Source organism: Convolutriloba macropyga, chromosome 9 (genome assembly GCF_964194025.1).
Source record: "Convolutriloba macropyga chromosome 9, txConMacr16.3, whole genome shotgun sequence".
NCBI classification, from domain to species: domain Eukaryota; kingdom Metazoa; phylum Xenacoelomorpha; order Acoela; family Convolutidae; genus Convolutriloba; species Convolutriloba macropyga.
In genome coordinates, this window is record NC_134476.1 from 39,361,306 (window position 1) to 39,389,255 (window position 27,950).

Here is a 27,950-nt window from a genome sequence, read left to right on the forward strand (position 1 = left end):
GAATACCAAATTATTGGGTTCATGATTTTTCTCTCAAAATTTGGCCGTCCATTTCCATTATTTAATGCTGTGATGTTTTTTTGTTTGGTTTCTGAATGGCGATAAAACTGTTTTTCTCTTTACAACAGGGTTTTAAATTTTGTCGAATTTTCTAATAACTCGTGAGGCAAAGAATAATTGTTTTTAGTCAAATGATAAAGGTTTCGGTTGCAATTACGATTTATTTTGTAAAGGTCCGACGTTTCGAGTTGCTTTCGAAAATCTTCCGGCTATGTTTTGCCGGAAATACTATATGTTCAGGCGCCGTTTCGACCTGAAAGCGAAAGTGAGTAAACTTGCCTGAACTTATTTTTGCTAAGCTAGAGATGTTTCTCGTTCGTACGCTGCGTTGAGTTAATGACCTTTTGACTGTCAGACGTTTTGGCGATAGAATGGCTTGTATATGTCACCGTTTTTAGCCGTTTCTTTGTCCATTTGGCTCATTTTTTTTGCTTGTAGATATGCTTTTTGTAGAATTTTATTGGATCGGAGCTGTATTTCGCTCTTAAATTGAAAAGGATGTGAGTGTCTGTGTTTGTTGTGACAGGGACTAAAAAGACTGCCAAATACGAGGGACACCTGTTTGAGACACCAGTGGGCATGAGCTACGAGTGCAGTTTTCAGCCCACACAGATATCCCTGACTGATGAGAATGATGTGTATGGTGTCAATCTGTACCTGAGGAGGATGCAGCTGCAGCCCACCCAGATATTCGACAATCAGTTCTCCAGTGGTTAGTACCCATTCTGATAATCAGGTTAAGGAGTTAATCAGGTTAAGCCTATGTGACAACATTCGAGATATCATACATGCTAATAAAAGAAATTGATTCCTTTTGGTTTTCTCATTCAATAAACTGTTTTTTCTCATAATGCTCTTTGCAGAAAACTGAGTATTCGATCAAACGAAATTTTCATATTTTATTGTTTGGATAACCCAAATTTTTAGATTTGTGAAGAGGGCGAACTTGTTTTTTTTACTGGGACGCGCGTTTTCTAGTAAAATCAGTTAAAATGCCGTGAGTGTAGGAACAAGCCAAAATTTTAGGTTTCTGAAAATTGCATTGAATTAGAATTCATTTTGTGAGAATTTTTTGGGCAATTTTTGACACGATTGCTTCCTTCATAAAACTCCCTCATTGAGTTTCTGGTTCTATTGGATCTCAAATTTTGGTTTTTGCAACTAGAGATCAAGCTATCTGCAACTGAAGGGGAAAGTTTATTAAGCAGGTCAAGAGAAGTCTCGTCAATACCTTGCGTTACTGACTTCCACTTGATGAACTGACTTAAAGAAAATTATTGTATTTTGCTCAACGTTGAATTTCATTTGATACTTTTTCGCGACCAATTTTTGTAGCTTATTTCCTATCTTGGTGTACTTCTTCACTTTACTCGATTCACTTCTGTGACATAAGAAGTTATGATAAAGTGCTTTTTGTAACGAAGCCAAGTTTTGGTGACTATTAACTTTGAATTTCCTTTCAGTTGAGGTGCTTATGAGTTGAGATCTGATTGTGTTCTCTCGCAGTACCTTGAGTTGTGATTTTTAAATCCGCCAATAGCACATCTCTCCTATTAAAGTTACACATTAAACCACCTGATCTACATTCATTTTTAGTATGCTAATTTTTGCAGAGCCTAATAACATATTTGGAATTTAATATATAAAATGGGCTCATATTTCTCAGGTTTAAAGATAATATTTGGATTTTATTCTTTAATTTCTTCCTGTTTGGATGTTCGAGCAGACTTTTTTTCTGAAAAATCAATGTATATGGCAACGTTCGATTGGCAATTCGTGTATTGAACAACTCTTTTGAACGTGAATTCATTTTTGTTTTTTATCAAATTAAACATATACTAATCCGTATTTTACATTTTTTTGTCCAATTTGTTTGTTTTACTTAAACGAAAGAGTTTTTCTATGAAAAGCCAGTGGTTTAATTTCGGCGTATTAGTAACTGATTTCTTTTTTGTTGTCTAATCTTCGAAATCCAGGCGAAATTTGTTTCTTAGATACAATTTTAATTTCTTTTTGTATATAGTTTTTAATAGCCGCACAGCGATAGCTGAGGCTATTATTGGCCTTCTCTTGGTTTTTTTTTTATTTCGTCGTCATGATTTTTGTTACGACCATATGACGTCACAGCCACTTTTTGTTCATTAGTTCATGCAATTTCAACTGAATTGCATGTGCGACGTCATTTTTCGCTCTTAGTGGAGCGAGTTTTTTTGTTCATGCGCGTGATCAAAATTTTTGGTCACACTTGACTTACCTCACTCTCAAAAATGACTTCCTCAATTTGAAATTGACTTTTATTTACTTTAATTCAAAGAGATAAGGTCAAATGGGTATGTGTCACTCTAAATGAAGGTTATTTGAGATCAGCTAATAGAGGCAGCAATAACTTGTACAGATTTTTAGTCAAAATATAACAGATCAGCCTTCAATGAAAAGACGAAATTTTTTGGTCTGTCTTTTTTACTGTGTTTTTTTAGACTGCCGATCTACGAATCAATTGCGGCTATTTTCTGGCAATCTGCCAGCTATGTTAATATTTTGACAGTTTTTTTTGCAATGTCTTAGTTTAGCGAATCTCTGCAACATTTTCTCATTTTTTTCTTTCAACAGAATCATGGCTGTGTATTTTTTTGAGCCATGATTGCTAAATAAATATATGTATTCGAGTTTGAATCAATAATTTATTGGAGTGTTTTTAAAACAGAAGGTTAAAGTCAATTCCGCTAGATCAATGAAAGTCTTTTGAATTTTACCGTCAGGGCTTGTTCGCTTTACCTATTGATCACGTTTTTCGTTTTATCTTGATCTTCACGTTCGACTCGTCACTTACCACCTTCACTGTTTCAACTGAGTGGACTTTAAATTTTTGCACGAATTGAGTTGTGCAATGCAGTGAATACGGTTAATGTCAGAAGAACATAATCGAAAGAAACTAGATAAACCTATAAGCCCAGTCATTAAGTCATAGTGCATTAGGTTATCAAGGTTCATTAGAGCGGTTGCTAGCTTTTATTAGCATCTAGCTCAATATCTTTAGGTTAAATGCTGAATTGAGTATAGTTTTAGGATCTAACAAACTTCACACCGAATTGGAGCACTTTTTGAAACTTGGTATAAAGTTATGTCAATTTCTGTCTCTTCTTTCTCTCTCTTTTTCAGTCTTAATGTGTGCAAACGCGTCAACGGTAGATTTTTGCCTGAAATTTACAAGCTATGTTTTTCATCTTTTTTTTAAAAATCGGATTTGCTATAAGATGGTTTTCCCAGTCCTTTCATATTCCGTTCTAAGTATAATTTTTTGTTAAGCCAATAAAAAGTATGTAATTGTAAGTCAGGAATTGCCTTTTCTCATTTCGTTGTCAGCATTTTTGTTATTAGCATATGAGGTCACACTCGCTTTAAATCTTCTTCTTATTCTTTTCATGCAATTTCGATGGAATTGCGTGTGTAACGTCATTTTTCACTCTTAGTGGAGCGACGTTTTATACAATCCGAAGTATTTTGATTGTTTTAGTGTGCTGTTTGTTTCGAGATCTGTTCACATTTTTTTCGACTTTTTCACGTCGGTGAGAAGTAAATCAGATTAGTTTGAAGCGTGATCTGTTTCAAGTTACCTTTAATTTGGAGTGAGAAGTTGGTATTTGAAGAAGTTTTCTGTTTTTCGGAGACAATTTTATTTAAGTGCGGAAAGTTGACTTCCCTGAGCAGTTTTCTCCTGTTGTGCGATTTTAATGTGATACGTATGTGTTCTGGTCGTGCCGATTCTCAATTGCATGAGTTCAGCCAATGCTTTTTACAATTTTACAGTGTTTGCTGGAGTAAGATTATAGTGAAAATGGGATTTTTTTGCCCTTTTTGTTACATTTGTTTTCTTATATATTTTAATCATTAATGACAGGTTGGTTTGGTCGCTAATGAGGCAAATATGAACCTAATTAGTGGTTTGATTTTTTGACTAGTGGTTTTCATGAGTTTTCGAGTCTTTGTTGTAATTTTTGTTGTCTTAACGTTTATTCTCATTAGTGAATGGTCTCATAGCTTGCTTATAAGAATCATTTTATTCGCTCACTACTTTTAAGTTAAAATTGATGCTTTATTTGACCTTGACGCTAATTTGTTTTCAAATAATATTGTGGCCTTAAATGAGTTTTGTGTTCACTATTGTCTTATCTCTTAATACCATTATTGACAGGTCTCATCTGTTGCAAAAGAAAATGCAATTGACTGATTTACTTTCTCAGTGGCATTCGGGCTACACGACCCCCCTCCTCTCCCCACTTAAGCAGGCTGCAATTTTTTAGAGCTCCAACTGGCTGCTGGTGAGGAATTCTTCCGACGCTAGACGGTTATGTTTTCTAACTGTTGTCATTTTGTCGTTATTGCGGCTGCTCAAGAATCTCAGCAGAACCGAAATATGACAGCCGGCGTTCGCGTGTTTTACGCCGGCCTTAGTGGTAATCTATGTTCAATTTCGTGCTGAGGTTTGTAAGCCTTCAGCCAATAGCTAGTGTTTTTGCTAACTCGACAAGAAAGCTCAACTAACTTAGAACTCTAAAGGTCTTTGATGTAGCAAAACTTTGAAAAAAAGGCTGAAGTTCATGAATCGAATTTCTATTCTTCAACTTCTGAGTCAATTCTGAGAGCCAATTGCTCTTTGTAATAGTTTATTTTGGTTCTAAATATAATATGTTTTCACTATTCAAACAATTCGGTTACAGTAAATAATCAGGTAAATATCATTTACAACGTCATTGCTACTCGTTTCTAATTTTATCAAGGAAGTGATTTAAGTCAATATTTACATAGTAGATGTCAAATTACGCAATTTTTGCAATATAAGCAAGGCTGATATTTACGTAACTCCAATTACTTCAAACGTATGTTATTCGAGCATAAATAAACACCTAAAGGAACATGGAATTAACAGTTTAAGATATTTGACAATAATAAACAAAATATCAAAAAATGCTTTTTTGCACCATATAAGTGCAAATAGTCACTTTTGGATTTGATGCGATAACGTTTTATACAATCCGAAGTGTTTGGGTGGTATTGATGTGCTGCTTGCTTTGAGATCTGTTCCATTTTTTCGGCTTTTCACGTTGGTGAGAGGGAAATCAGAGTGGTTTGAAGCGTGATTTGTTTCAAGTTACCTTTAAATTGGAGTGAGAAGTTGGTATTTGAACAAATTTTTTGTTTTTCACAGCCAAATTTTTTGAATGCCGCAAGTTGACTACCCTTTTCAGTTTTCTTCTGTCGTGCGATTTTATTGTGATATGTATGTGTTCTGGTTGTGCCGATTCGCAATTGCATGAGTTCAGCCAATGCTTTTTACAATTTTAGACTCTGCTGGAGTAAGATAACCGTGAAAATGGGATTGTTTGCCCCTTTTTGTCACAGTTCTGTTGTCTTATCTATAAGTATCATTAATGACAGATCGCTTTGGTTGCTAATGAGGCATATATGAACCTAATTAGTGGTTTGATTTTATGACTAGTGGTTTTCATTAGTTTTCGAGTCCTTGTTGTACTTTTGGTTGTCTTAACGTTTACTCTCATTAGTGAATGGTCTCATAGCTTGCTTATAAGAATCATTTTATTCGCTCACTACTTTTAAGTTAAAATTGATGCTTTATTCGACTTTGACGCTAATTTGTTTTCAAATAATATTGTGACCTTAAATGAGTTTTTTGTTCACTATTGTCTTATCTCTTAATGCCATTATTGACAGGTCTCGTCTGTTGCAAAAGAAAATGCAATTGACTGATTTACTTTCTCAGTGGCATTCGGGCTACACGACCCCCTCCTCTCCCCACTTAAGCAGGCTGCAATTTTTTAGAGCTCCAACTGGCTGCTGGTGAGGAATTCTTCCGACGCTAGACGGTTATGTTTTCCAACTGTTGTCATTTTGTCGTTATCGCGGCTGCTCATGAATCTCAGCAGAACCGAGATATCACAGCCGGCGTTCGAGTTTTACGCCGGCCTTAGTGGTAATCTATGTTCAATTTCGTGCTGAGGTTTGTAAGCCTTCAGCCAATAGCTAGTGTTGTTGCTAACTCGACAAGAAAGCTCAACTAACTTAGAACTCGAAAGGTCTTTGATGTAGCAGAACTTTGAAAAAAAGGCTGAAGTTCAAGAATCGAATTTCTATTCTTCAACTTCTGAGTCAATTCTAAGAGCCAATTGCTCTTTGTAATAGTTTATTTTGGTTCTAAATATAATATGTTTTCACTATTCGAACAATTCGGTTACAGTAAATAATCAGGTAAATATCATTTACAACGTCATTGCTACTCGTTTCTGATTTTATCAAGGAAGTGATTTAAGTCAATATTTACATAGTAGATGTCAAATTACGCAATATTTGCTTCTGTTGACATAAGCAAGGCTGATATTTACGTAACTCCAATTACTTCAAATGTATGACATTCGAGCATAAATAAACACCTAAAGGAACATGGAATTAACAGTTTAAACTATTTGACAATAATAAACAAAATATCAAAAAATGTTTTTGCACCATATAAGTGCAAATAGTCACTTTTGGATTTGATGCGAAAACGTTTTATACAATCCGAAATGTTTGGGTTGTATTGATGTGCTGCTTGCTTTGAGATCTGTTCATTTTTTTGGCTTTTCACGTTGGTGAGAGGGAAATCAGAGTGGTTTGAAGCGTGATTTCTTTCAAGTTACCTTTAAATTGGAGGGAAAACTCGCAATTGCATGAGTTCTGCCAATGTTTTTTTACAATTTTAGACTGCTGGAGTAAGATAACCGTGAAAATGGGAGTTTTTGCCCCTTTTGTTACATTTCTGTTTTCTTATCTGTAGGTGTCATTAATGACAGGTCGGTTTGGCTGCTAATGAGGCATATTTGAACCTAGTTAGTGGTTTGATTTTATGACTAGTGGTTTTCATTAATTTTCGAGTCTTTGTTGTACTTTTTGTTGTCTTAACGTTTACTCTCACTAGTGAATGGTCTCATAGCTTGCTTATAAGAATCATTTTATTCGCTTATTTCATCTAAGTTAAATGTTGATGCTTTATTCGACTTTGACGCTAATTTGTTTTCAAATAATATTGTGGGCTTAAGAGTTTTTTGTTCCATATTGTCTTATCTCTTAATGCCAATATTCTCAGTGGCATTCGGGTTACATGACCATCCTACTCTCCCCACTTAAGCAGGTTGCAATTTCTCAGAGATCCCACTAGCTGCTCGAGAGCAATTCTTCCAATGCTAGGCGGTTATGTTTTCTAATTGTTTTAAGATTTTGTTAATTTTTGCTTAACTAGGGTAATCGACTTTGCTGTCTGTCTTAGTTTGATATTAATTTTAAAATGTTGATTATCAGAGCTTTTATTAGTTAAATTCTTTCGGAATGTAGTAAATAATTTGTCCTCCTCGTTTTTCCCATTCATGTGGTTCAATTTTTTTCATACGTCAATCACAATCAAAATTGACTTCATCACTCACAAATTGACTTTTCTATACTTTATGTCAAGAAAAGATGAAGTATGTGCGTGTCACTCCAACTGAAGTTTTGTTCAGGGCAACTAACAGAAGCAGCAATTATTAATATGGATTCTCAATGAAAATATAACATCTCAACATTTAATGTCAAGAAGGAAGTTATTTTGGTCGGTTTTACTATTTTAGACTACAGAGCTATTGCGGCTATTTTCGATCAATCTGCCAGCCCTATTTGTGTTATATAGACAACAGTTAAGCCTGTTTGACAATATACGCGAGATGCCAGAGTATTAATTAAAGAAATTGATTAGTTGCTCTCGAACGAATTTTGAAGCAATTATCAATTGCGCTTGTTTTTAGAAAAAATGTTTGCTTGACCTTTTTCATCTTTCTAGCGTCTTTTGCCTACTTGTTTTTTGCGTTTTGAGCAATCTAAATTTGTCTCACTCAACATTTCATGCAGTTGAACTGGCGGTAATTCTCTTAAATCTCAAATGAAAAGCGCCAAAATTAGTGTCATTTTGTCGTTGTTTCGACTGCTCAAGAATCTCATTGGAACCGAAATATCACTGCCTGGTTCGCGAGCTTTACGCCGGCCTGGTTCTTTACATTGTTCGATTGATTAATCATCTCGTGGAAACAAGTAGTTGCTCGGACGCATTAATGGACTAACTTTAATTTTGATTGAAGTTAAGAAAATCATTAGTGGTAATCTCTATTCGATCTCGCGCTAAAGTTTGTAAGGCTTTAGCCAATAATTAGTGTTGTTTTAACTTCTTGCCAAAATAGTTCATCTAACTTAGAACTCTAAAGGTCTTAAGATTTAGCAAAACTTTGAATAAAAGCCTGAAATTGAAGTATCGAATTTCTATTCTTCAACTTCTGAGTCAATTCTGAGAGCCAATTGCTCTTTGTAACAGTTCATTATGGTTCTGAATATAATATGTTTTCACTAGTTAAACAATTCGGTTATAGTAAATAATCAGGTAAATATCATTTACAACGTCATTGCTACTCATTTCTGATTGGTTAATCAAGTAAGTGATTTAAGTCAATATTTACGTAGTAATTGTCAAATTACGCAATATTTGCTTCTGTTGACGTAAGCAAGGCTGATATTTACGTAACTCTAAATGTCTCAAATGTATGATATGCGATCATAATTAAACTCCTAAAGGATCATAGAATTAACAATTTAAGAAATTTGACAATAAATAACAAAATATCAAAAAATACACTTTTTGCACCATATAAGTGCTAGTAGCCAGACTTTTGTATTTGATGCGATAAAGTTCGTTGGTCCATGAATAGCTTAGATGTTATCATAACCGTGTGCTATAACCTTGCGTTGCTCAGATTTTCCCTGAAGTGTGTACAATCGGGGGTGTGCACAAGTTTTTGGTCCCAACTTGTCAAGTTCTTTAGTTTTGACCATTTTTGGGTTTTGACAAATTGTTTTATCAGTTTCAAACGCTTTTTCTTGCTGTTCGGTGGCTTCTGTTGCTGAATTGAAGTGGCGCCAACATCTCCGGCCCTGTTTTTGGTCTCGGAATTACTGGTGCCATCGTGGAATACTGGTGCCAATTTCACTACCCGTCTGTTGAATTCGCCGTGTGCGATTTTGACTCTCGCTGATCGTACGACGCCATCAGCGTCTTTGAAGACTTGGACGAGTTGTCTCATTTTCTATTCACATCGTTTCACTAAATCATCTAGCATCCGAACAAGTTCTTCTCAATATTTGCAGATCTTTTGCCCTCTTCGATCTTTGGTTGCATTGCGGAAGATATTCACAAGTTCATCTTTTCCAGATCATGTCGGCAAAGCTTAAGCAGTTCTAAAGGATTTTTGCAGGTCATGGTATTGCTCGCTGGATTGCATGGATGGAGCAGTTGCCTTTTCTCGTCCTAGCAAGAAATGATTAGATATGAGTGCTGTCAAATCTTCTTGGTCGTCACTTAATGCATTCAGGGGTCTTGCGTTGAGAGCTTGTTCCACAAGACCCACTGGTGTGCTGAGTAACTCGTCTGTGAGCCTTCGGTTGTCCAAGATTGAAACCATGACTCTCTTGCAACTTTGAAGCAGTCTCCCAGATTCCGCCGAAGTGTGGAGCTCCATGTGAATTGATTTTCTTAATCTTTTTCTGAGCTAAGTCACTCAATGTTAGCTTTACCCCACGCGTCAATGAATCCGTTCAGCTCGCTTGCTGCTCCAACGAAGTTTGTGCCGTTGTCGCTGATGTTTGTATTTGGGTATGCATTTCTTGCAATTAAAACTTCTAAACTGCAGCTAGACATGACTCGCTGTCTAATGATTGTGCAACTTCGATGTGTACTGCTCTTGTTGGTAAACAGGTGAAGAGGCAGCACCATCTGTTCGAGGTTTTTCGTAGGAACTTCATGGATCCGAAGTAATCGACTCCGGTATGTGTGAATGGGGAAACATGTTCATCCAGCCGTTCTCGGTGTAGGTCCGCCATTGGTGGGTGGATTGGGTTGGCCTTCCTGTGTCTGCATTTGATACATCTCGACTCGATTGTTCTCAATGCATTCCCCAATCCAACAATCCAGGACTCTTGTTGGAGAATATTTCCCACACTCTGTGCCTTCATGTAGGTTGTCGCGATGTGCTCTCTCCAACAGAAGTTGTACAACTGAATGCTTCGCTGTTAACAATATTGGTCGTTTGGCATTATAATCAAGGTTCGAATCATCTGCTTTGAGAGATGGCTTCTGTTTCCTCTTAAACCTCATGCAGTATGCTATAAAGTTTTTGATTATATTGAGGTTGCTGTAGCGGTTCCAGTCAAATGCTTGCATAGCTTGTTTCTGTTGCTACAGCACTGATAGCTTGCTCTTGTTCGACTTCGTTCTCTTGAAACCACGGCTTCGGCCACTTATCCTCAGCCTTTTGTAGCCATGTCGGCCCATTTAACCATACGAACTCTCGGAATCCTTCAATGGATATTCCTCGGGTTTCTATGTCGGTAGGGTTTTTGACACCCTTGACGTGTCTCCATTGATACATGGCAGTGCTTCTGCACCTGTTTGCAACGAACACTTGCTGCTTCTTGTTAGCTGCTTGTAGCCACCGTAGTTCTGTTGATGATCCCGTCCAATGATAGTTTTTGTCAATTCTGACATCGTCTTTGTTGAGTATCTGCTCTCTGAGACGAACTCCGTAGACTGCGGCCTGGAGTTCTAACTTCGGTATTCTCATGTGTCTGATGGGTGCTACTCGATGTTTCCCTATTACATTGCTCAATATTAGGGTTGCATCATCTTGTAGATACGCCATGTTGCACATTGCTTCTTCTGATGCGTCTGTAAAGATGTGGAGTCTAAGTTTTCAAGAAGTTTTCAAGAAAGTCTGTATATTGACATTGTCCGTATCGCTGTCAAATCAGAGCACCAATTAATGAACAGTTTTGAGTGGTCTGCTGACAACTCCCTGTGCCATGCTTTCCCCCATTGCTGCCCAAATACTTGACTTCAACGTCACTTGTTATCCAACGTCAGTTTGAATCCACATTTGCTAAGGCTGTTTCTGATTCTGGTAGGTTTCAGTTACTTCTTGAGGGGTTCTGACTGATTTAAGAAAGTCGTTAATGTAGAAGTTTCGCTGAACCGGTTTGACGAGACTGGTTTGATAATTTATCATCTGCATTTGATGCTGCTGTTGTGACAATAGTTGCTACTTGCTTCTGGTAGCGGGCGACTTAAGGACCAGCCAATCTTTGATGTCACTGCCCATAGTGCAGCGTTGTCTTCTGAAATCTTGAATTCAAAAGCATGATGGACGTAGCAATCTTGTCCAAGAATGAATCTGGTTTAAATTGTAGGTCTGATTTGACAAGCTCCTTGAATGTAGGCAACGGTCTTTCAACTCTTGTATCTCCACAATCTGGTAACCTAACTCTAGTTTCTCGTGCTCATAGAATTGCACTGTTATCAATGGCCGAGACTTCTCATGAGCTGAAGCAGCTATCGTGACTTTCTGTCTTGACATCCTGTGAGCCATGTATCCCTGCTACTGATAAGGACTGTTTTCAGCCCTGAAGCTGAAGTTTAGACACCACTGATTTGTCTGCAAATGAGATTGAAGATCCTAAATCACACATTGATAGCACATTTAGGCTTAAGTATCTTTCTGTCAGTTTGATTCGCACCACTGGAGTCCTCATTGAGTGATGTTAGTTGCTACTGCCGTTGTTGCATCTTATGCATTCTTAGTAGTCTCCTTCCACGAGAAGTCACTGTGCAAAAGTCTGTTGTGCCGCCTTCCACAGCTGGTTCCACTGCATGTCCTGCTTTTGTAGTTTATCGACAGGTGAAATGGTCTCAAACAATCGAAACACATTCGGAAGTTCTGGACATGCTCTCGTTCATTTACTTTCATTGATTTGATCTTTTCACTTGCCAAAATAGGTTGTGCTTCCTTGAAGAGACATCGAGATTCTTAGGTTTGCTTGAATATTCATCGTTGGAAGCAAAAGTACTGGTCTTCGTCTTATCGCTGCTTTGAAATTTTTTCGGTCAGACGATGAGTTCGTCTTTGCTAATAAGTTCTCATGAATTAACGCTTTGGAGGCAAGCCACTCTTTGAAAACAATCAGGTTGCCTCTCAGTAGTTGACGATCTTGCATATACTGCAACTACTGTTCTCTCTTGCAGAGAAAATTTTCTGAAGTTGTTGAACTTCGCCCTCCTGATTCTAGGTCGGATGTGTATCCAAGTTGAGTTAAACTCTTTTGAAATGTGTTTACCACATTTATAGGCATATTTGCAATTTTGACGACGCTCGTAGAATTGTCGTGCCGAACTTGAGGATGATTATAATTTTTCTTTAATTGAGAGTTAGCTATGACGTCTGATCTGCCGTACTTCTGACAGAGTATATCCAAAGCATGATAGTATAATTGTGAGCTGAATCCCATTCCCGATGTTGCTGCATTTGCTTTCGCTTGACCCGTGAGAATGGGCTTCAGGTATTGCATCTTTTCAGTGCTGCTGATTGGTTTTTTGATAAACCACATCAAAAAGGCAACCACTGGCCACTCCATAGGATCTGAAATCTCAGTTAGCTTTGGTTTTTGCTCTGTACTGATTTGTAAATGAGCTGGGGAGTGGTTTCGTTCACTCTGCTCCTATTTCTACTCTCGGCAGATCTTTTTCGAGAGTTCTTTATGGGACTCAAATTCTAATTCTGTTCTGAAATCCTGAGATTCTTTTCTCCGGGAATGTCGACCTTGTCAACGGCGCTTGCGCATCCGTTACTCTAGTTGATTTTTGGATTTCTGGTTTCTCGACAATGGCGCTGAAAAGAATCCTACACCCGGTTGAAACAGTGGGTTAGTTTTCGGATAGGCGCTGAAGCGGTTGTCGCCTCTGGCTTTTGACATTCGTTGGAGGGTCAATTGCACAGTGTGGAGATAGTGGCCGGCTAGGGACAGACCGTTGAACCTTTGATTTTCCCATTCTGCTGTTCGCTCTTGGTTGCGTCCTGATCCAAAACTTCCTATCTGCCACTAGTCCAGATGCCCTCGAGCTTCCTTTAGTCAGTTCAAGCTTTAGAAGTCTGTTCTTCGTCGGCCTCTGCTTTCTTCCTTTTGTTTTCAAGTTCTCGCTGTCCAAGACGTAACTCTTGTTCTTCCTGTTGTAGAAGCATCTCTATTCTTTTCGTTCATTTTCTAATTGAATATGCCGGTCTCTCCGCTGTTGCTCTGCGTCTTGCTCGGCCATCAAGTTTTCAAGTTCCATTCAGTCAACGTCACGTTGTCTCGACGAGCGGGAATTGGTAACACGGAGTTTTTGGTAGCAGACTTCTGAGAAGAAACCTCAACAGTTTCTCCCTTTGCATTTGAAGCGTCTTTATATTTGTCAATTACGGCCTGGTTCGAATCCTTTTTGGTACTCGATGTGGATGCCACTAGGGACGTTTGGTTTCCACAATTCTTGCTGTGCCCGTACTGCTTGATCAGGTCTCTATAGTAACTCCTACTGTCACTGACGTCCACAATTTGCATCCACTTATTTGAATCCAATTGCGCAAACTTCATCTAGCTTTCCTACTAGCTGTTCCTACTGATTACACAGTGTCTGTTTTTCGGAGCCGCCTAAGTTTTCTGCTCTCAACTTATTCTCCAATATTGAGAGTTCATTCAAAAATGGACAAGCAGCTTCTACTAATTTGAATGCTCGCAATATGTCTTTCTGACGTCTGTGCTAAATGACGCGGGGAAATGGTACTTTGTCAACTACCCATCTCAAAACTTAACTGTTTAACATTCGCCTGGTGTCGTTATCGATATTTTGGAAGAAAAACATACTTCGGTTTTAATAGTGACCTCAGCTGCTGCCCGTTCTCTTCTAACTTGTTGTACGTCTCGAAGAAGCATCGATAGGCATCTTCGGCTGTCATAGTTTGTGTTGTGTCAGGTAGCCTTCTTGCTCAGTGAGGTAACGAGTAGGTCAGCTTGCTCTTTCCCTAACGTCTTGTTTTGAGCACTCGCCTTCTAGTCAACTGTTCTCCAGTGTCTGCTGGGACTTTTGCTGGCTATCGCTAATCGTTGTGCTTTGGTCCACCTAATGGAATTGAAGATTCGTTGCTGTAGTTGTTGTCCGGGTCGGCTGACTAAATGTTGCGGCTGCTCGAGAATCTCATTGGATTCGAAATATTACAGCCTGATTCTCGAGCTTCTACAACGGCCTGGTTCTTCGCTGAATTCGATTGACTAACAATCTCGTCGAAACAGTTAGTCGCTCGCTCGTATTAAAGGACTGTAACTTTAATTTTGATTGAAGTTAAGAAAATCCTTAGTGATAATTTATGTTCAATCTCTCGGCTGAATTTTTTAAAGCTAAAGACAATAGCTAGTATTGTTGCTAACTTCTTGTCAAGAAAGCTCAACTGACCTACAATTCTAAAGATCAGAAGATCTATCAAAACTTAGAATAAAAGACTGAATTTGATGAATCAAATTTTAGTCTATTCTGTGAGCCAATTGCTGTTTAACAGTTTATAATGGTTCTAAATACAATATGTTTTCACTATTCAAACAATTCGGTTATAGTGAATAATCAGGTAAATATCATTTATAACATCATAGCTACTCGTTTCTGATTGGTTAGTCAAGTAAGTGATATAAGTCAATATTTACGTAGTAATTGTCAAATTACCGCAATATTTGCTTTTGTTGACATAAGCAAGGCTGATATTTACGTAACTCTAATTGCCTCAAATGTATGATATTCGACCATAAACAAACTCCTAAAGGATCATAGAATTAACAATTTAAGAAATTTGACAATAAATAACAAATATCAAAAAATGCACTTTTTGCACCATATAAGTGCTAATAGCCACACTTTTGGGTTTGATGCGATAACGTTCGTTGGTCCATAAATAGCTTAGATGTTACCCTAACCGTGTGCTATAACCTCGGGGTGCTCAGGTTTTCCCTTCCCAAGTTCGCGGGGGGGGTGTACAAATGTTCGGTCCCATCTTGTCAAAGTTTTCAGTTTTGACCATTTTTGGGTTTTGACAAATTCTTTAACAAAGTTTTTTTTTCATTTTCAAGAGTTATTTCCTGCTGTTTGATTCGGGCTCTTGTTGGTGATTTGAAGTGACGCCAATAGTTATTTAAATTTTTTTAAACGACTATTGATGTACGCTGAGACTGATGTACGCTGTAATCTGTTCGTGCTCCCACTAGTTCAAAACAATTTTTCCGACGTCAGTCTGTGCATACAGGGTTTATTTCAATATTTTTGATTACTAAAGATCTGATTCAACCCTTTTTTCCTTATGTATAGCTTTTTTTATCCAAACGGAAACAAACTCGTCGTGGTAAAAGTTACAATTTTTGTGACTTATTTAGGGCACGTGCTAATTGTTGGTTACAGTTATTGTTTCCATCTTGAAAGTTCATTTGACTTTTTGAATTTTGAGTTCAATTATCGCATTTCATTTGGATTTTCATTTGGATTTTGAGTTCAATTATCCCATTTTGGGGCATTCGTTTGTTCTGACTCCCATTTTGCTATGCATTTTCTGACTTATTTATGTAGTAGTAATTACTTCTCACTGTTTTTAAGACAATCTATTGCATCTTTTCCGTTTGTGCCCCCCAGTACTTTATACGCCCCCTAGATAATGATGTACCATCTAATGGCACGTGCTCTGTAAATGGGGGGGCGCATAAAGTACTGGCACAAACGGAAAAGAACCATTTTCTTCTATTAAGAAGAAATTTTCATTCTATTAAGCTGGTTCAATGTGTTAAGTTTATGCTTGCTTAAAAAATTTGTCAATATTTTTTTAGCCAAGCCATGTGTGGCAGATCTGGAACCACAGGGACCAGTGTACAGCCCACACTTGCACACCAGCATGGCTCTAGTTCTCATGATAGCAGTGTTTGGAATGCTAGCAGTGTACAGTTTCTACAAGAGGTACAGAGCCAAAATTCTCCCCATTCCTGGCATCATTATGAGTACTATCAAAACTGGAGATATACAGAATGCCCAGTTATTTCCCAAAGAACCGTCTTACGAATAGTCGTGAACCCGAGACACAATACAAACAGAATGTTGAAAACTAATCAAATCACTGACTTATATGCGCGAGAAATTGCAAATCATGCAAACGTTAAATACTTCATGAATCTGTTCAATTTTTAGCTCAATACTTTTTAGCCTATATCTAAGAATTTGAATTATAATCAGTGTGAAATGCATTCCATAACTTAATGAGTTTTGTGTATTTTGATTAAGCGTGTTTGATATAATCGTTATTTAAGCATGCGCTTTGTGACATTTTTGGATTAGCTGGATAGTCTTCAAATCTATGATAGGATGCATTTATCAGTTTGATCATAGCTGCGAATCTGTAAGCTGAGCGTAAATATTTTGCGGTGGTCGTGGTTTTTGCACAATTCAAAGAATTTGAATTATTTTGGTGCGCTCTTTATCTGTTCACTCTTTTTTGACCTTTTGCCAATGGGAGTTGTGACTCTAGTCACGCAGGAGTATTAAGAGTAGCGAAAAGCGTGTAATGACTCTTTTCAGAGTACTTTTTGAAGTGAAGTGAGGAAATGGTTTTTACACAGATTTTCGTTTTTTTTGTGAGAATTTTTTTTTCACGTGCGGCAATTTGACGTCAGTTTTCGCTGTTTTCTTTCATTTTCGGCACTAGTATTTTTTAAAAAGCAATAGGCGTGTTCAAATAATGCATAGCTTCAGGTGTTTCAACGCCTCGAAATGCAGCAAAATGGTTTTCAAAGACTTTGAAGCTATTTGTCATGAAATCAAAGTGGTTTTTGGATTTTGCCTGTTTCTAGTTTTTTTTTTGTTTTATCTAGTCTTTTAAATGATAGGTCTCATGGGGTCTGTTGGCATGTTTGAATTAATTTAGTGATATGAGTTCAAATTAACGGCTTTAGCAAATTCGACAACTGATTTCAAAAATTACTAGCGAATATTAGCGTCTCATTATGGATTACTTAAGGGGATCTCTTATGAGTCCCAGTTTGATCGACTTAAAAGTTTTTATTCATATCGAACAGGTTTTAATTGCTCTTGAACGAAGTTCATAGCAATTATTGTAAACGTGTGTCTTTTTTTTGCAAAATTTTTGCTTGACTATTTTGACTTTTTGAGTGACTTTTACGCCCTTGACTTTTTGCGTTTCGCGTGATCTAAAATTCTCTCTCAATCACAATTTCAAGCAGCTGAACTCAATTGGCGGCAATTTAATACTAAAAGTCAACTGAAAAGTGCGCCGAAACTGGTGTCATTTTTTACTTTAAATCTTAATAGTGGTATATGTTAACCTCTAATGTGGTTATTTGAAGCCCACTATTGAACTTCTTAGTCCCAATTTTCATGACTTTGACGTGACTTGCATTCAAAATATTTTAGTGTTTTTTGGTTTATGACGGTTTTTGTAATTGTGTTTGGTTGTCTAATGAAAGGTCTCATTTCCTCTACAAGTGGGTGTAATTGAATCTTTTCAATGGTCTTATTTTATTGCAAATAATGTATTTTGCTGTCACACCATTTGGTTTCGACAGTCTTTGAACTTCTGATTGTTATCTTCATTTGGTTGTTGCGTGGTCCGCACCAATTGTATTCATTGAAGTTGACATGTGCTTACTATTGATAGAAAATGCAATAGATATTGAAGAGTTCACTCTTTAGTTTCATTTTTCATTGACTTCGATACCACTTATGTTCAAAGACTTTAGTGGAAATGGTTTTTCCCTTTATTGGTTGTTTTCGTTTTGCTTTCTCTGCAATGGTTTTCGAAAAAGTTTGTGTGTGCTTCTAAACTCCCATTGTGCAAAGGTCTTTTGAGATTAACGTTTTGGGCATTAATAATTTCGTTGACTTTTTCTAAATCAAATGATATAAGTTTGTTTCTTAGCGGACGCTGATCTTTCAACGAGGCGGGTAGTGTTGTCTTCAGTTACGTCAATTCTTTCAATTGTAGTTGAGGACTGGTTGAATAGTATAATTGAATTATATTGGGGTCTTTTTTATAAGATGTTTTTGCACATTTTCCAATGACCGACTTATCAAAACGGGGTACACAAGTAAGGCACAGTGGGCATTAAGTTTCATTAGCGGCCCAGAGCTGGCTTTAGTTATCCTTCAAGGTTAAAAGATCTTGCTTAGGTGTTTTTTAGCCCAGAGTAATGCAATTTTTGCCGTTTTTCCTTATTTTTCGAGTTTTTCGTTTGATTAGCCGTGAATTGACGTTTGTCGAAGAAGTCACTTATTTTAGATTTTGTTTTTGATATTTTTTGCATTTTCAAGTTTTTGAAAATGGTTGTTTTTGTTCAATTTCCTTGCCTCAGTGGCCAGTTGGCATTCTATAGGGCTTGATAGTATGATACTGCATAATTGATAGGGGCAATGGAATGTTCTCGACATTTTAATAACACGAAGTTTTGCAAGTTTTTGATAAATTTTGAAAATTTAAATTCTGAAAAATGTCATGTTGCTAGTTTATCTGTCTTTATGATCAAATGATTTAAGGATTGGAATTGGTTTACTGGATAGTCTCTGCAGACAATGCAATGGTTTTGAAATCTATCACAAATCTTAGCAACATTTCATTAAAATTTGCAAGTAGTTTCAGTTTTTTAGAATTTTTTGTTATTTTCTAAATTTATCAATCTTTACGGGCCAATGGAACGTTTTTAACAAATTTTTCAATTTTCAGTTTTTTCAAGTATTTGTCTTTAGTCACGATTTTTTTATCTTTACTCGCCAATAAAACACTTTCAAGGCTTGTGCGTGGGTTATTGGGTATATTTAATTGGAGCAAATGTGGATTGTATTCATGACTTGCCCTCCTATGTTTTTACAATCCAAAAATTGGATTGTATTGGGGCTTGTTTTTTTTGTAAGATGTTTGTAGATTCTCAACTTTTGAGATTGTTTTTTGTTTAATAGCCGCACAGTGATAGCTGGGGCTATTATTGGCCTTCTCTTGGTTTTTTTATTTCGTCGTCGCGATTTTTGTTACGAACAATATATGACGTCAGAACCACTTCAAATCTGCTTTTTGTTCATTCGTTCATGCAGTTTCAACTGAATTGCGTGCGTGACGTCATTTTTCACTCTTAGTGGAGCGAGTTTTTTTGTTCATTCTCGTGATTAAATTTTTGGTCACATTTGACTGACCTCACTCTCAAAAATGTCTTCCTCAATTTAAAATTGACTTTTATTTACTTTAATTCAAAGAGATAAGGTCAAATGGGTGTGTGTCACTCTAAATGAAGGTTATTTGAGAGCAGCTAATAGAGGCAGTAAAAACATACAGAGTTTTAATCAAAATAAAACATATCAGCCTTCAATGAAAAGAGCAGTTTTTGGTTTGTCTTTTTTAATGTTTTTTTTTGAGACTGCAGATCTACGAAGCTATTGCGGCTGTTTTCTGGCAATCTGCCAGCTATGTTTTTGTTTCGTCGTCGCTATTTTTGTTACGACCATATGACGTCACAACCACTTCAAATCTGCTTTTCGTTCATTCGTTCATGCAATTTCAATTGAAGTGCGTGTGTGACGTCATTTTTCAATCTTAGTGGAGTAAAATTTTTGTTTATTCGTGTGATTAAATTTTTGGTCACACTTGACTTAGCTCACTCTCAGAAATGACTTCCTGAATCTAAAATAGACTTTTCCTTACTTTGATTCAAAAAGATTAGGTCAAGTGAGTGCGTGTCACTCTAATTGAAGGTTATTTGAGACCATCTAAAAGATGCAGCAGTAAGTTAAATAGGTTCTTTATCGAAATGTAACATCTCAGCATTTAATGAAAAGTTTATTTTGTCTGTTTCTTTTACTATCTTTTTCAGACTTTTGAACTACAAAGCTATTGCGGCTGTTTTCTAGCAATCTGTCAGCTAGGTTGTTTTGTTTCGTCGTCTGGCGCGCATTTTTGTTTTAAGTTTGTCCATACAGCAAAGTCTTCTCACTGAGGGTGTTTGCACACGTGACGTCATTTTTTTTCTCTAACAAAATATCTCTAGCCTCACTCTATAAAAAACTTTTGCACTTCAAAGCTAAAGTTTGAGTTATATTAATTATAAAAAACTCACATGTGTAGTAAGTCTCTAATAAAAAATGAGTTTTAAAACCCTTTTGATTTATCGCTAAATTTCTCTACAATTTACATCTATCTGCTTTTCGTTTAATATCTGTCGCTTGGTCTTAGAAGTTTTTTTTTACTGAGCTGAAGGTGGTAACACAATGTATCTGAGTTATATTGTTATAAGTTGCTCTAGAACGTAGTTTGAGGCAATTATCGTAAAACTAACTTTGTCTTTTTAATGCAAAATTTTTGCATGACGGTTTTGTTCTAGAACATTCTTTGACTTCTCTTCTCCAGTGACTTTTCACGCTTTACATCTTAATTTTTGCGTGACCTAAATTGCTCTTCTTCAGAAATTGAGTCTGTTGCTAAAACAAAAGGGATCGTATGATAAGATGTCACGAGGCCCTGATAGCCGAGCGGTAATTGGTTCAGTTAGTCTATTACGAACGTAGCCGGAGGGCTGAACTCTTCCTTGGTCAGATTTCTTCGCAACTATACAGATTTATCTAAGCTACAGCCCCCTTTTAATTAAATTGTCCCACTTGTAGTTTGAGAGCAATTTGTCTGACGTTAGTTGGTTTATTTTTCAATTTTGATATGGACGATATCGAAATTATTCGTGAGAATATACTGATGAATTAATCTTTTTACTTTTCCCCTGACAAAGAGCATGGATTTTTTTCAAGTATACAGCGTTTTTTATTTAGAAATTTTTTGGCCAATCAGAATTCAGATATTTGTTAGAAGATGGTCTGACTTTTTAGGAATATCATTGTTGATATATTTGAAAATAATGAAAATTTTGGGGAAACTCAATTTTGTCAAATTATCACGATTGTCTATTTATGCTTGAGTTTTATATGGTGAATTGGTTTCTATTTTTATAAAAGGTTGTTTAGCAGCCTGATTCAATTAAATTAAGTTTGCTAAATATATTGGAGCCTATTTACTATATTATGGACCCTTATATTTAAATCATATATCGTAAGAAAGTCTGGATACGCGTAAACAGAACGTTTATTGTTGACCTAATATGTATGAGTCAAAGAGATAAGGTCAAATGGATGTGTGTCACTCTAAATGAATGTTATTTGAGAGCAGCTAATAGAAGCAGTAAAAACTTATACATTTTGATCATGTTTTTTGTTTTACTTAAATCAGACTTTCACGTTTGACTTCTTACCTCACCCACTGTTTCAACTGAATGGTTTTAAAATCCATTCCTTCAATGAATTACGCAAGATAGTGAATATAGTCAAGGTCAAAAGAGATGAACCAAAAGACGATAAACCGGTAAAACCCAGTCATTAAGTCAATGAGAATCAGGTTATCAAAGTATCAAAGAGTGTATGCTAGTTGACATTGGTATTAAGCGTATCAGATTTCAGCTTAGAGGCTTAATTAAGTATAGTTATAGAATGCAACTGAAACTGCACTCCGAATTAGAACACTTTTCGACACTGAATAAAATCGGTCATTTTATCTCTTCTTTTTAATAGCCGCCCTCATCTTCTCAGCCGGCTATTATAGCGCTCCTATTTTACTTCGTCGAACTTTTTTTCGCTTTACCATTTTGCCGCTTTTTCGACATTATGCGTGAAATCTTTTTGACTTCTCTAGGCTAGTTTCTCTCTTCTCTCTTTCTGCTAAAAGTGAATTTGAATATCAGTTGCTCAGCAGAGCAATTCAAAATGAACACAGTCAGTATAAAAAATTGAAGTCAGAAATAGAAACGGGATAAACCCATAAAGCCCAATTTTAGATGCCCGCTATTTGAACGTCGTTCCTATAAGTCTTAGTTACCATCTCTTGTGCTTATTGGTTTTGATAGTAGCCCCTGTAGCCTCTCTCTAAGAAACAGAAGTATGTTCAACTACGAAGAAATGCCATCAAAATAAATCGGACTTAAAAAATGTTTTGTAATAAAAATTTTTTTTTTTCAATATATTCTATTCTTTCAATCCCAATCATACATATTGGAATCAACGGCGGCTATTTTCCGGCAATCTGCCGGGTATGTTTTTTTTCAATCGCGATATGCATCAAGCGCGTCAACGGCGGCTATTTTCCTGCAATCTGTCGGCTATGTTTGGATCTTTAAGTGGACTTTTTTTAACAATTGTTGCATATGGTAACTTCCATTTGATAATGTAACATGAACTGAATGCCTATTTCTGTCGTGAGGTATTTTTTGTTTTGAAAAGGTTATGAAAAGGTTATCAAAGTTCATTAGTGATTGCTAGCTGATTTTAGTATTAAGTTTTATAGCTATCGGTTTAGAAGCTGAATTAAGTATAGTTTTAGAATCTTACTGAAACTTAGAACACCCGCAAAATTAGAACACTTTTTGAAACTTAGAAAAAAAAATTGGGCAATTTTTTTTATTTCAGTTTTTAGTTTCAATCCCGTTGTGTGGAAAGTGCGTCAACGGCGGCTATTTTCTGTCAATTTGCCGGCTATGCTTTCTGTGGCCCTGGGTTTATGCTTAATGGGTTTCAAACAAAGTTTTTAGCAATTGTATCAGTCCTGTTGTCTTTTATGCAATTTTCAGCTTGACGAATTTATGGTGACCCTTTTGACTTTTCGTCCTCAAAAACTAAATAAACAGATAACCCCGGAAGTTTTCTTGAAGCCTTACGGATCGCTGGTGTCTAAGTATGCGATTACTGCTCCACCACATTCAATCCGTAACACTGCACGCGCACGCTCGACCCCGATCCCTCCCCTACGCTGTCTTAAGGATCACTGTCTCTAGGATCCCTGTTGTCTCCTTAGGCATGTCTCCTCTGGGATCCATTTGCCTAAGGATCCCTTTCCCCTTAGGCACGCCGAACTCGCCGTCTCAAGGCTTGCCACACTTACCTCCCAATAAGCTTAAGCTAGACTCACTAAGCTGCAGATACTGACAAAAACCGCTCCCCAGTTTTTGAGAGCAGTGCGCACGGCGTTAGTCCGCTATGTGTTTGAATTTTTTTTCAAAAGTCATAGTTTTTGCTCTGATCAACAAGTTTTCTTTAGAATCTTTAATTTTCTGTAGCATTCTGTTTGGGATTTTCGATTGCTCAAGTCATGTGAACAGTTTCTCCGTACAAGAGTCACTTGCTAAGCTAATCTGGGCACGTGCGTTGTTAGCGATGTTAGCTCGTTAAGGGAAATCAACAAGCAAACAAGAGAACATTACCGGAACTTAAGCTCGATTTAAGTACTTTTGCCCGCGCCTGTTTTTTTTGTTCTGTCTGCTTATTTGTGGAAAGCAGTGTATTTGCGGTTATTGGGACTAGACGAAGGGCCTATATCCGGTGAGATCGTTATTAGTAACCCCTAACTCCCCCCAAAGAGGATTCCCGGTGTGGCTTGCCTGTGAACGCAGCCCAATTTGCCCCCCCCCCCCAAGTATTCTGGGGCGGGGTTTGCCTGTGAAAGCAATCGTCTCAAATTGCTTATCAATTGGGGAAACGTCTGTATCAAGCAGCAAATCAACACAAGATAAGTAACGATTCCCCCACAGAGTTGCACAGATTTTTAAAAGCACTTTGAGGTAGCTTGCCACAGGAATCGGACTCCACCGGCAAAATGCCCCATATAAAGAAGGGAACAAAGGAAACATTTCCTTGGGTCTGTGAAAATTGCCGAAGCGAAGTAATGGTGCAAAATAAAATCATTTCCGCGAAAAAATTGAGAAGGTTAAAAATGATTTATAATCTCAAAGTGATTTGTTGAGACTAGAAATTTCCCAGAATATGAGAGATTGGAACCTAATCTGCAACTTAAAACAAAGATGCAACAGGAAAATAATTCATCTCCATACAGTAGCAATTATGACAATTCTACAACAATGAAAGACAAAAATCAGCCAATTGTGTTCACTTTATCGGAAAATCAGGCCGCTAATGAGAACGCATCGAGTGATTTTGTTGACAGATACCAAAATAGAAATCTCAGGGTTGAAAAAAATGCAGAATTATTGAGAATAGGAATTGCAATACAAGACGCGTTTCGTCTAGACAACTACAGAACAAAAATCCAAAAGTTTTTTTGATGTCAAACAACAAATTGGAATAGAAAATTATATTGAATGGTTGAAAGAAAATCATCTGCTTGATGGACAGTACAGAATATCGGATAAATTAAAAATCAATCGATCAGAAAAAAATAGAGAAGGAATGTTGTATTATAAACAGCGCGGGGGATAGTTACTGCCTGCTCAACACTGCACAGTCAAATTAGACAGTCTTGACTATAACCATGTGATGTGATATGAATTGCAGCACTGGATTGTAGATCACCTCAGACGATGCAGGGGCAAAAAAATTAATTTCGTACTGAGGAAAGTTGACACAGACATTAAGTTAACTCGCATCTGGTTTGATTAACGACTGCGAGATCTTTCTAAATGGCGACTATAAATTGCATAAAAGGCCTGATAGAGAAATTGGCACTCATGGTGGTGTTTTGCTAATTCGAATCTAACCAGGAACTCGAAGAAGTAAAAACAGTTGATACTACCGAGAATTTTGTTTCAACACGCGTTTGTTTTCAGAGATATCCTGGATACCTTGATTACAATACATAATTCTACAGTGAAAACTAGCTTCAGAATTGAATGTAGTAAACTTTGTAAAAGAACTGACTCTCTGAACAGGAAAACTGACCAATATGTGGCACAAAAAGGAAAAGAGAACTCTCTGATTGTATATGATAACAAAAAATTCTGCAACAAAATTGGGGTCATTTGACCAGTAGTGACCTCAGTGAGAAACAATTGCTCCAGAAGTTTACTCGGTTAGATTTAGTGTCCCTCCTAAAAAATAAGCTCATCGCTCGATATCTTTCTTGGAAATAACTTGATTCTGTGCTCTGAACTTTTGGAAAAAGAAAGTTTCTATGATCATAAACTAATCCTTGCGGAATTAATGGTTCAGTTGAATAAGGAGGAAGTCTTATCTGTGTTTCGACGACTAAGTCTAAAAAATGCTAATTGGAATAAGTTCAAGGGAGACTTTTCCTATGCGCCTAATGCAAATTCTTTTGTAAACGAAGTAAGGGATAAAGTTTGCAACAGTGTTTTATTGGCAAGTAAGTCGACAATACCGTCGTAGAAGTATGGCACCTCAGTCTGTAGAAGTATGTTTTCTCAGTCCATTCACTTAGAAAACAAATTTACGACCGCCAGGCGACAACAAAATGAAACTAATAATAGCCTTTTAGAAATCAACTTAATAGTTCTGTTGAGATAGATAGACAACAGTTCGTTCAAGGATCGAAACGCTGGAATGAGAATGAAGCTTATAAAGTACTTAGAAGTATCTCAAAGTAAGGCTCAATCCCAGCAAAGATGATTTATAATGAAAAACAAGTCAATGGACTTCAAAACATATGTGAAGCCTTCAACGATCTTTTTGCATCCGTTTTCAGTAGAATCGGTACTGGGAGTACCAAAAATTTTGAATGAATTAATTTGCTTGGATGACATCTCTTTTTCTAAACAGGAAGTCTTGGATGAAATCTCTAATGTCAAATCGGGTTGAGATTCCATGGACGAGATTTCACCAGGTTTCCTAAAAACAGCTGCACCATTCCTGATAAACCATATTCTATTCATTTTCAGTTGTTCGATTAACAAATGTCAGTTACCAGAAAAAAGGGAATGTAAGGCCATAATTTAGGAGTGGTAACAAAATTGATACCAAAAACTACCGACCTATTGCGATGATTACCTTACGTCCTTTTAAATAGTGTTTGAATGGTTGCTGTATAAACATTTTGAACAATTGATTCAAAACCGACTCCTCAACGAACAGCCTGGTTTTAGCATTGTTCGAGCAACCACAACTCAATTCCCTGTTTATTGCTGCACACTGTTTTCTGAGTTAGAGGACAAAAAGAAACCAATATCAGTTCTCCTTGATATAGCATAAGACGTCGACACAGTTAACTTCGTCAGAATTATCATTCACAAACTATCTCAATTTGGCTTTGACGAACAGTTCCTCCTGTTCTTCAAATGGTATGCTTAAAGCAAGCAACAACGAGTAGTTATTTTAAACTTTTCGTCGAATTATGTGAACTTAACCAGTTGCGAACCACAAGGGTCAATTTTTGCAGTGTTTTTGGTCTCCGCTTATCTAAATGATTCACCAGAAGTTTTCTTCGATGAAAGTTTATTTGATGACGGCGCAAAATTGTTGGCTCAGAAACTGGTTAACCAATTTTACAAAATGATATTGATAGTACTATCACGTGGAGTGATAAAACTAATTAATTTTCATTTCACGAAATTCAAGGTTATGAAATTATCTCTACAAAATCGCGCTGTCCAAGAGTTTTGGTGTCAAGCAAGAGAACATCAGGTTGAACGAGTCAAGTCGATAAGAGATTTTGGCGTAAATATTTCCCAAAACTTTGGACTTTCACATTGGCGTTACTGTAAAGAAAAGTCTAGAAGCTAGCTCAGATTCGATGAGTTTCGCCTGCTGAAACATAAATGAATGTTGAGTGTGTTCTGGTTAAAAGTCATGAACTTCCAATTCTCTACTATATATCTGATATTTGTTTCCTCAATAAAATTAGATTACAGCGTTTGGAGAAATTTCAAAGAAGATGTGTTAATTGGATCTGTAGAAATGGAATATCTCCGATTCAGACTGTCCTAAGTCTGATCAACCAAGGTATTCTATCGATTGCGTACAAGCTGGTTCTTTCATATCTTATTTTGTGCAAATATTTGTTGGAGTTCTGCATCCGCTTGATTCCTAGGAGATTGGAATCACACGACTGCAATACAAGATCCAGTGGCAGTCTTGATTTATGGTAGAGTGATCACGCAGAATTGTTGCGAAGAACAATTTTGTTTTGTCATGCAGCTAAGTATATAATTGCGCTTTCATTCACCTGCAATCGATCCTGCTATACGCCTCTGATGAATCCCAAAACTTTTCAAGGAGAATTGTTAAAATTCTTAGAGGCAGAAGCAAAGAATAAATGTAGATACTGCTGCTATCCTTCTGGATGGGATCCATTAGAAAACCTTAATCAAAATTGAACCTCCCCTAAGTGGGGCATAACCAAGATGGTTGAAACCATGTTTGATTTGAATGCTTCATTATTATTATTTATATTATTATTTCTTATATATTTCGTTTCACTTCTTAAATTGAAATTTTTTAACCGGTTTGCAAAAAACTCTGGTATGTTATGTGCAGACTATCTGGTAAATTTTTTTTTCATTTTTTAAAAAAAATCCAGAACAGTTAAGAATGTATATTTCAGTGTTAGGCTTTTCCGAAAACAGAAACAGAAAATAGTCTATATTGATTAAGCTAGAGACCAGTACAAGTAATTTTCTCATGACTTTTGCTAGATGTCAAACTTAACAGACTGAAACTGTAGTTGTTTGGATTTCTTAGGATCAGCATCTTAGGATCAGCGGAGTTAGGCTGCTGCGGGACACTCGAGGGTCGGAGAAAGATGGATCTACCTTTAATTTGGTTTCTTTTACAGGAGTTTCCGTATTTATGGGCTAAGGTGTTTACTACTGGCAGTAGAATGTATTGCCTGCGTAGAGAAAGGGGTTTATCCTTCGATGCTTAAACATGGAATAACAGGTAGTACCTGTAACTGGGTATAGGACATGCGGGATAAAAATCTTGTGGCCGCTGTTTATTTCTCTTTCCTAATGGGTCTTTCCGTTTCACCGCTGCTATTTCCCTTCCATTTTTGTCCTTTCTATGCCGCAGCTTTTTTTTGCCTTCAACGTCTTTTTCTGTCTCGCCGGTTGCATTTGATTTAAAAACTTAAATAAATTAAATTTAAACCAAATTT

The 27,950-nt window shown here is 36.8% G+C and overlaps 1 protein-coding gene across 2 annotated transcripts in view; it reads left to right on the plus strand.

Annotated features, from left to right (window-relative positions):
* LOC142345382 (lysosome-associated membrane glycoprotein 5-like) overlaps positions 1-16,340 on the plus strand; it is a 71,097-nt gene extending 54,757 nt beyond the window's left edge. For both annotated transcript variants that reach the window (XM_075397416.1, XM_075397415.1), the window contains 2 exons: positions 587-772; positions 15,853-16,340. In XM_075397416.1, the coding sequence (XP_075253531.1) occupies positions 587-772; positions 15,853-16,085 (419 nt within the window). In that variant the 3' untranslated portion in view covers positions 16,086-16,340. The remainder of the gene's footprint in view (positions 1-586; positions 773-15,852) is intronic.
* Positions 16,341-27,950: the final 11,610 nt, after the last annotated feature.